The sequence below is a fragment of the Xenopus laevis genome, chromosome 8S (genome assembly GCF_017654675.1).
Source record: "Xenopus laevis strain J_2021 chromosome 8S, Xenopus_laevis_v10.1, whole genome shotgun sequence".
Taxonomy (NCBI): Eukaryota; Metazoa; Chordata; class Amphibia; order Anura; family Pipidae; genus Xenopus; species Xenopus laevis.
This window is the reverse complement of record NC_054386.1, coordinates 55327788-55337934: the sequence shown is the minus strand read 5'-3', so window position 1 is coordinate 55337934 and position 10147 is coordinate 55327788. Positions and strand designations below refer to the sequence as shown.

Here is a 10147-nt window from a genome sequence, read left to right as displayed (position 1 = left end):
CTCGCGAAGGCTCATTTCCTTCCCCTCAACTCAGGCAGAGTGGATAAGACTGAAACAGGATTTTTTCCTAATTGGCCAATTTCCAAATTGCCTAGGAGCCATTGATTGCACTCATGTTGCGCTCACACCACCTCGCCATCACCAGGAGCGCTACCGAAATCGTAAGCGCTCCCATTCCATCAATGTGCAGGTGGTGTGTGATTCCAACATGCGCATCATGAGTGTGAGATCTGGCTTTCCTGGAAGTGTCCATGATGCCACTATCCTGCGTCAGTCAGCTCTCCATGGCCTCTTTACCCGAGGAGAAATGCCGGACGGCAAGCTTGTGGGTAAGTTCTATTTTCAATTTCATACAAAGACACTTCAAATATTATTTTAAAGGTGATATGTATGTATTTTCAAGAATTGTTTCCCTTTTTGCAGTCTGGCTACAATAGATGCACTATGCATCTTGGGACCTGTAGTTTAGTTCAATCAGCTCACTTTGTTAGGGCTTTTAATTCTTGCCACCTGATTCAGTTTACAGGTGTGATGTGTTAAGGGGATGATTTCTTAATGGATCTGCACACACACAATTATTTGCATTTGGGGGGGGGGATTAACTCTTTTATTGTGCGACCAATGCTCATTTGAACCTGGGTGGAGTCACCTTTAGAAAACATATCGGTAAGTGGCAGTGTTTGTTTAGCAATGACCGGCTTTTGTTTGGCTACTTAAATTTATTTTGATTTGTGTTAATGAATTTTTCTTGTTTGATCTACACGTATGGCTTCTTCTGTTTTCTTGTTTGAAATGACATTACCCATGTTACTATTTTGGACAAGCGCCTTGGCAAAAAAGAAAAACAAACACACCCGGTAATGTTTTAGTTCCTTTACTGACACAATCTTTGTCAAAATCCAAAACAGTTGAACAACAATAAAAAGACAATCTATATCTGTATAAAGTTTGTTTGTTTTTGGAACACACAATATTTATTTTAAACCATTAAATATGTACCTTAGCTGGAAGCCACAGGAGGAATTTGGTCTCAACATATATTTCAAAATATAGCAGCCCCTATAGACCACTAAAGGGCAAAAGCTTTACAAACGTTTTACAAATCATTTGTTGCATGACATTGCTAATGCACCCCAGGATTCATCATGGCCAACTTTACATTAAACAGTATCCAAAAATTTGGCCCTTGATAAGCTTGTGTCCAAAACAATAATATAACAATCAATATGATCTACAAATGACACTTGTCACTATATGGCAATTTGGCCAGTTTAAAAGTATCAACAATATGAGATTAGTGCTGGCCAGGTAGAGTGTTGGACACCCAACAATGCTTGATAGTGCAAAGTAACAACCAAGGCTTTGTGCCTTTAAGGCATATCATACACCTTGGACTTGCTATTTAATGAGCACAGGTGGAGGAGGAGGAGGAGGAGGTAGGCGTTAGCACCTATTATGAGTGCTGGGTAGCCAAAGTAGGCCAGAGGTAGCCAACATAACTTCTCGTGCAAAGTAACAATGCTTTGTGCCTTTAAGGCATATCATACACCTTGGACTTGCTATTTAATGAGCACAGGTGGAGGAGGAGGAGGAGGTAGGCGTTAGCACCTATTATGAGTGCTTGGTAGCCAAAGTAGGCCAGAGGTAGCCAACATAACTTCTCGTGCAAAGTAACAATGCTTTGTGCCTTTAAGGCATATCATACACCTTGGACTTGCTATTTAATGAGCACAGGTGGAGGAGGAGGAGGAGGTAGGCATTAGCACCTATTATGAGTGCTTGGTAGCCAAAGTAGGCCAGAGGTAGCCAACATAACTTCTCGTGCAAAGTAACAATGCTTTGTGCCTTTAAGGCATATCATACACCTTGGACTTGCTATTTAATGAGCACAGGTGGAGGAGGAGGAGGTAGGCGTTAGCACCTATTATGAGTGCTGGGTAGCCAAAGTAGGCCAGAGGTAGCCAACATAACTTCTCGTGCAAAGTAACAATGCTTTGTGCCTTTAAGGCATATCATACACCTTGGACTTGCTATTTAATGAGCACAGGTGGAGGAGGAGGAGGAGGTAGGCGTTAGCACCTATTATGAGTGCTTGGTAGCCAAAGTAGGCCAGAGGTAGCCAACATAACTTCTCGTGCAAAGTAACAATGCTTTGTGCCTTTAAGGCATATCATACACCTTGGACTTGCTATTTAATGAGCACAGGTGGAGGAGGAGGAGGAGGTAGGCGTTAGCACCTATTATGAGTGCTTGGTAGCCAAAGTAGGCCAGAGGTAGCCAACATAACTTCTCGTGCAAAGTAACAATGCTTTGTGCCTTTAAGGCATATCATACACCTTGGACTTGCTATTTAATGAGCACAGGTGGAGGAGGAGGAGGTAGGCGTTAGCACCTATTATGAGTGCTGGGTAGCCAAAGTAGGCTAGAGGTAGCAAACATAACTTCATAGTGCAAAGCACAAGGTACACTGTTTTCACTTTGACAGTTGCAGAATATAGGCCATTGTTACATGAATGCACATAACATGTAAACCACATAAATACAGAGCTTGATTAGCATATGGAACCTTTTAAGCAACACTGCACTAGTGATAAATACACCATAAAAAAGTGTAGTCATATGCTTGCAATACAATTCATTGACCCTTACATGTAACATTTTTTGGCCAAGTGAATGTGTTCGGCAACACTGCAGCATCGCCATAGAAATATGTTAGAGCAAATGCACTTCGATGTTTGTAAGTGCTTTTCCAGATGTTATTGGAAAGGGCGCCAATGGGTGTTAGATATGGCACACCTTGGTGCTGATAACACCATACATATATACATATGTTAGAGCAAATGCACTTAGATGTTTTGAAGTGCTTTTCCAGGTGTTATTGGAAAGGGTGCCAATAGATGTTAAAATGGCACCCCTCAGTGATGAGAATGGAGCAGTGTAAACAATGGGATGTGTTGTTTGGGAGTCAGTCCCATTGCTGGGTAACGGACAAAGTGATACCTGAAGCGTCAATAGGGCAAAGTTTGTTACCAGGAGAAAAACAGGCAAAGAGGCCAGTGTCAGATGGAAAATGACACAGACTGGAGCTAGGGACGTTTGTCCCCTCGGACAGGACCGTCTCCCCTTCTATGCCCCCTTTCCCTCCGATGTTGAGGAGCTTAAGGGGGGGGAGGGGGAGCAGCAGGTGGACCAGGGACTTCACCCTCAGCAGAGCCCCCTGGTCGATGAGGCTGGGCTGCCATAGCTGCCACCAGGTCCTGGATTCCACGATGGATGGTCACCTGGGTCTCCTGAATATCCCTATGGATTAGGGCCATCCACCGCCTCATCCAGAGTTCCTGGCGGCGCTGCTGGTGGAGCATAGGCTGCATGGCAGCCATCATGGCGTCAACGAGCCCCGGTTGTGCCGCAGGTTGCTCACCCAGTCGCCGTCCTTCCTCCTGTGGTGGTCCCCCAATTGCTGCAGCAGCAGCAGTGGCAGCAGCACGACCTACAAGAAAAATCAAATCTAAGTATATATATTGGAATGTGCATAACCCACAACAAACGAGCAGATCTCTCTCCGATGTGCCCACCTTGAGGTGGGCAATATCGCACTGATCCGATTGTGGGCCCTAGGGACCAACGATCGGATCATAACGAATAGGAACGGGCGGTCGGATCGCAGGACCGCATCAACGAACAGATGCCTTTGTGATCCGACGGGATTTTAGTCCCATCCAATCGAGATCTGGCCGACTTATGGCCAGATCTCGATCGGGGAAGCCCGTCGGGGGCCCCCATACATGGGCCAATAAGCTGTCGGTCTGTCGGCAGCTTTTTTTGGCCCGTGTTTGGCCACATTTAGATTGGAGGTGGTGTTTTCTTTTGGGGGGGGTGGCATAAACACAACATTAGAGTGAAAATTTCACACCAGTCTGTAGCTTGGAAAACAAGTTTTTTTTTTTTGACAAAAAAAAAGTTTGAAAGGACATGTAAACCCTCCCTCCCAGTGAGGAGGAGCTTCAGATACCTGCCACTGGTTTTTAAAAGGTTAACAGTAAAGTCTGCAGTATCCCCTTAATCACTTAGAATTCCTTCTCCTCTTCTAACTCACTCTGGCCCTCCCTCAGGAATTCCCTTTGGCTGTTGGCTAATGAGCATGCTCAGTTCTTCTCAGCTCAGATTACTAAACACACCCTCCAGTCTAACAGCCACTGAGCAGACATCATTACTGGTTCCTATAGAAACTCTGCTCTAGCTGTCTGATCCTATTTTATTCTCCTAACCACCTCTCCTGAGCTCAGCTTAACCAATACATGGCATCTTTGGTGACACACAGACAAATAAAGTAAGGGGTTATTAGTTATAAAATTACTCTTACGTCTGGGGGGCACCACAGGTATCACAGCTGGTGACTGGGCGCGGCTTTCAGCTCGGTGTTCTGTAATGTGAGATAGGACATTAGTAATGCTGTAAACAAGTCGAGGAAGCAACTACATTGGCCACAACATTGAACATGTCTGTACCTTGAGCTTCCGGGGCTCTATCACGATCTTCAGCCTCACCCTCTTCCTGGGGTTGCTGAGCGGCGTCGTCCTGGTCCTGGTCACTGCTCGAGTCAGGCCGCGATGTTTGCGGCGGTACTGCAATTGTGAATAAAGAAAACAAAAAAAGTATTAAAAAAACAAAATCATATGGAATTGCAAGAGACCTCCCACATGCTACAAATCTATTTTATTTCTCATTCCAAATACTAACTCCAATGGAATGGTACAGCAAGTGAGATGGAATGGTTAAAACTTAAAGGAACAGTAACATCAAAAAATAAGTGTTTTAAAGTAATGAAAATAGTGTTGCCCTGCACTGGTAAAACTGCTGTGCTTGCTTCAGAAACACTACTATAGTTTATATAAATAAGCTGCTGTGTAGCAATGGGGGCAGCCATTCAAATGAGAAAAGGCTCAGGTTACACAGCAGATAGCAGATAAGCTCTGTAGAACATAATGGAGTTATCTGTTATCCACTATTTAACCTGTGCCATATAGACTTTTTTCAATTCCTGTTCCACAGCAGCTTTTTTATATGAACTATAGTAGTGTTTCTGAAGCAAACACACCAGTATTACACGTGCAGGGCAACAGTACATGACATTTTCATTACTTTAAAACACTTATATTTTTTGGTGTTACTGTTCCTTTAAATACATTTGCAATGGTGCGAGCAGAAGAGAATGTAATATATGACAATACTTGTGATTTTAAAGTTATTTAGCTTTTTAATCAGCAGATCTAAACTTTGCAGTCTCAGCAATCTGGTTGCTAGGGTCCAACCATAGCAACCATGCATTCATCTGAAGAAGAGACTGGAATATAATTAGTGGATGGTCTAATTAGTAATATGAGTAATAAAAACTCACAATAACATCACATGTGTAGTCTTACAGAGCATTTCTAGACCCACATTTTAAAGCTGGAAAGAGTCCTTTAATTTTAAAAATAAATAATGAAGGACAACTGAAAAGTTGCTTAGACTTGGCCATTCTAGAACATACTTAAAAGTTAACTTAAAGGTGAACCACCCCTTTAATGCAGTTTCTAAACATTTGTACTATAGTGGGGAAATGATTAATAAAGAAATGGCTGCCATTTTGTCTATGTTACAGCTGCACTTAATAACTAGTAATGAACAAACAGCAAAGTTGTAAAGAAAAGCACAAGAAACTCCTCTAATGCAAAACAGGAGCAATATTTTAGCAAAGAAGTGAAATACTAAAGGGGAAATTAGACATTTATCTAAATGATGTGAATGTGGAAAAAAGGAGTCAGATGTTTGTTTCTATAAAATTCAACTTACTTCTCCAGTCTGTGTCCACTCCTTCACTGCCCTCTTTGCTCAAAATGTCCAGAAGCCGGCGCTCGTAGGGCTTCAGTCTGAGTGGAGGGACTCGCCCTCCGCCGGTCTTCTGGGCTTTAGCTCTCCTGGTAACCAGCTTTGCCCTTAGCCAACGCTTCAGGTCACTGAAGCGCTTGTACACTGTGGGGCGATCCCTGTGTAAAGCGCCCACAGTGTTCACCTTGTCCGTTACCTGCTGCCAGTGGTGTTGACGTCTGGCAGCACTGATACGATGGGACCGACTCCCAAACAGCACATCCCATCGCGCTAACACCTCATCCACCAGTGCTCCATTCTCATCACTGGTAAACCTTCGGGCCATTTTGTTGGTGGGGCCCTCCTCTCCTCCGTCATCATCACCCTCCTCCTCCTCCTCCTCCTGTCTCCTCTCTGAGGCAGTTGGTGGTGCCTCCATCTCCTCCTCGCTGCTGGGCAGCCTCTGTGTCCTCCTCCTGGGGGAGCCTCTCCGAGCCCTGGGTGGGGTGCGTGACACGCTGCGTGCCCCAGATGGCGAGCGAGACACGCAGCGTGCCCTGGGGGACTCCCTGCGTTGGCTGGGGGACACCCTCCCTACACTATGCTCCTGCCCCCCTGCCCTACGCTCCTCCCTCCCTCTACGGGACCCCCCTGCCCTACTCTCCTCCCCTCTACGGGACCCCCCTGCCCTACGCTCCTCCCTCCCTCTACGGGACCCCCTGCCCTACTCTCCTCCCCTCTACGGGACCCCCCTGCCCTACGCTCCTCCCTCCCTCTACGGGACCCCCCTGCCCTACTCTCCTCCCCTCTACGGGACCCCCCTGCCCTACGCTCCTCCCTCCCTCTACGGGACCCCCCTGCCCTACTCTCCTCCCCTCTACGGGACCCCCCTGCCCTACTCTCCTCCCCTCTACGGGACCCCCCTGCCCTACGCTCCCCCTCTCTACGGGACCCCCCTGCCCTACTCTCACCCCCACTACGGGACCCCCCACCTGACCTACTCTCTTCCCCTCCCCTACGGGACCCCCCACTCTCTTGCTCCTCCTCCTCCTCCCCCCAGGAACCCCTCCCAGTGACTCCCCAGCCTGTGCCCCCCTCTCTCCCCCTCCTGCGACGACTAAGATCCCACATAGTGTGGGATCCAGCCGCCGTTGGCACTTCCCCAGGGCTGGAGAGACGTTCCCCCTCCTCCTCCTCCTCCTCAATCCTCCTCCTACCAGCCATTTCCAGCCAAATTTTCCAAAAAAAAAGCAACCTGCCTCAGACACCTCCTCCACCTGTGCAGTCTAAATAGCAAGTGCGCAATTAGGCCGAAAATGCACCTAAAATGGCCTCTAGAGGGCTTCCTGTTTGAAAAAAATGGCAAAAAGGAAGTGGGGCATAAAAACTTCGAATCGATCGATTCGAATACAAGTGGGGCAAGGTTCACTTCGATCTTACTTCGATCGTATTCGACAGTACGCTACGACCGAATTCTTCGAATCGAAGGCACTATTCCTTCGATCGCAGGATAAATCGTTCGATCGTACGAATGTACTTCGATCGGAAATAGCACAAAAATCCTTCGACTTCGATATTCGAAGTCGAAGGATTTCAATTCGAGGGTCGAATTTCGAAGTAATTTTTACTTCGAAATTCGACCCTTAGTGAATCTGCCCCTAAATGTCGGTATACCAGTGAGATTGTACCTTTTACTTTCCCCGCTTGTTGAGAACAGGTTTCGAGTAATGTAGGTGGTCTGCTCTTAAAAGAGGTATCAATTGACTTTATAAAGTGGGCTAATTGAGAATATCTATACGTTTCCTTGTCGGGAAGAGTATTAGTAAATCGTAGGTATTCTAACGATTTAACCCCCATTGTTAGCAACATATCCTTAAAGGGGACCTGTCACCCTAAGAAATAATTTCAAATTATTTTCTATCATGTTAGTTGAGCAAAATAAACTTTACTTACACTGTATTTATTATTTAAATTATGCTTCCTTCTGTTTTGGAATTATACAATCACAGCAAGCAGGCAGTTGCCATTTTGTGGACACAGTTATTAAGGGAAATTGTGTATCACCCCAAAATCTTGTGTATGAACCAGAATGAGGGACCTAATGTCCATGTGCAGTTCCGTACACAATTATAGAGCCTGAGGAGGGAAGGGGGAATGTGAGGAGAGCAGTGACATCTAGGAAGTGCTGAATGGAAAGTGAAAGTATTTGACTGCCCCTCCTCTATGCCACGGGCATAGAGGCGGGGCAGGTAATATTTGATTGACAGTTTAGATATTTAAACGCCTTTATAACAGGTATGGATGTTTTAATGAAAAAAATTTTTGGGGTTCCAGATTTAATTTGGAAAGGACTTTCATTATGCAGTTTTTTATATGTAGGTGACAGGTCCACTTTAACTCTATTAATGCCATGCTCCCTCCACCAATTAAACGCGGTGGTAGCATAACTCGGGGGAAAAAGTGGATTATTATGTAATGGAATAAGAATGCTATGACTCACTGCTAATTGAAATTTCTGCAAAACATCATGCCATGTTTCGATAGTATGCTTCAATATTGAGCTAGTTACTGGGTGAGACTTAATGTGTATTTTATCCATCCATAAATAAAATGATAAATCGATAGGATACATCAACAGTGTTTCTAATTGGACCCATCGGTTCTCACTTTGTGGCAGGTGCCACTGCGTGGTCTGGGAAATTCTCGCAGCTTTGTAATACATCAATAAATTAGGCAAACCTAACCCCCCACTCGTAGGAAGTCTATACATGGTACGCTTATTTATACGTGGTGGTTTATGTGCCCAAATAAATTTATTGATGTTACCTTGAAGGTGAGCAATATCTTTGGTTTTAATTGTTACTGGTAACGTACGAAATCTATATAATATTCTAGGTAGTAGAGTCATTTTGACAGCGTGAATTCTACCAAACCACGATATGGCATATCGAGACCACTCTTCAAGATCCTTAGTCAATTTCTTAATCAATTTGGGGTAGTTGTGTTTATATAGTGTTGTATAAGCAGATGTGATATTAACTCCAAGGTATTCCATGTAAGAATGTTTCCAGACGAATGGAAAGTTAAGCTCCAAAAGTTTAACCACATGTTTGGGAGTATTCAATGGCATTGCCTGGGATTTGGAAATATTTACCGTTAGGCCAGATATACAAGAAAATCTATCCAATAAAGCAAACAAATTAGGAAGAGAAGTCTGAGGTCTGGTAATAGTTAAACAAATATCATCCGCATAAAGGCTCAATTTAAATTCCTCATCTCTAATTCGGACTCCACTAATGTTTTGATCGTGCCTAATTAGCTGGGCCAAGGGTTCTACTGCCAATGCAAATATTAGTGGCGAAAGAGGACAGCCTTGGCGCGTACCTCGTGAAATAGGGAAATTAGGAGAAAGGAGACCCATACATTTAATTTTAGCAGTCGGATTTGAATAGAGCACCCGTATCATATTGATAAAGTTACCTTTAATACCAAATAATCGAAAGACGTGATATATATGTGACCATTTTACCGAGTCGAAAGCTTTTTTAAGATCTAATAATAAAATGATGCTTTGCAAGTTTTTCGAATTATCATGATCTATGGTACTAATGAGTCTCCTTATATTGTCCGAAGTTTGTCTATGCGGGATAAAGCCGGATTGATCCGGGTGGACTAGCATTGGCATATATTTGTTTAATCTATTAGCCATAATTTTAGCCAATAATCTCATATCAACATTAAATACTTCTGTATTTTTATTTCAATAAAAGTTTATATTTTTGATTTTAAGTTTTGTTTTTGTGAATGCATAACAATAAGGGCAATGTTGTGATTACAATGCAAGCTATTACCATGGAATAAAATTATCAGATATGAAAGAGGGGGCCACATTGAGTATTTCTTTATAAAGAACAGGCTTGGATTTGGCGTTCATATAAAATGTCTATATCTTTTGCACAGTCCTGCCCTCTAGCGTTTATCAGGCACATTGCATAAAAGATCAGCAAGAACTTACCTGGTTGTACTCATGAGTTGCGTTTTACTCCATTTGCGTTTCAGTGTGTTTGTTTAGATGCAACATCGTGCATTTTCTTATGCTTGACACGCATTCAGCAGTCAGTAGAACAGAAGGTTGCGTTTAGAATGTGAAAAACGCACTTAGTTGCATTAAAAAAAAGATGCTTTTAAATGCAATACATTTTTTCTCAATCAGCATACATTTAATTTTAAGTTTGATTGGTTTCCATAATAGATTTCAGCTGAAATCTATATATTAGGGACAGCATAAACCACCACC

At 43.8% G+C, this 10147-nt stretch overlaps 1 protein-coding gene across 3 annotated transcripts; it reads right to left on the bottom strand.

Annotated features, from left to right (window-relative positions):
• Window positions 1–2982: 2982 nt before the first annotated feature.
• On the bottom strand, window positions 2983–6514 carry LOC121397726 (myb-related transcription factor, partner of profilin-like). 3 transcript variants are annotated; one of them, XM_041575038.1, is made up of 4 exons: window positions 5836–6514; window positions 4509–4625; window positions 4358–4423; window positions 2983–3490 (listed from the first exon to the last, which is right to left on the bottom strand). In XM_041575038.1, the coding sequence occupies exons 1-4, from the start codon at window positions 6287–6289 to the stop codon at window positions 3159–3161; spliced, it is 969 nt and encodes a 322-aa protein (XP_041430972.1). In that variant the 5' UTR covers window positions 6290–6514; the 3' UTR covers window positions 2983–3158. The 3 variants fall into 3 exon arrangements, with proteins under 3 accessions (XP_041430972.1, XP_041430973.1, XP_041430974.1); XM_041575039.1 differs by having other exon boundaries at window positions 4364–4423; XM_041575040.1 differs by lacking the exons at window positions 4358–4423; window positions 4509–4625.
• Window positions 6515–10147: the final 3633 nt, after the last annotated feature.

Bases quoted from the DNA above. Each gene is read 5' to 3' on its own strand.
- LOC121397726 (XM_041575038.1), bottom strand. From the start codon at position 6,289: ATGGAGGCACCACCAACTGCCTCAGAGAGGAGACAGGAGGAGGAGGAG. The intron at 4,424-4,508 runs GTACAGACATGT...CTCACATTACAG, and splicing joins TAGAGCCCCGGAAGCTCAAG to AACACCGAGCTGAAAGCCGC. The intron at 3,491-4,357 runs GTAATTTTATAA...TTTTTCTTGTAG, and splicing joins GGTGCCCCCCAGACGTAAGA to GTCGTGCTGCTGCCACTGCT.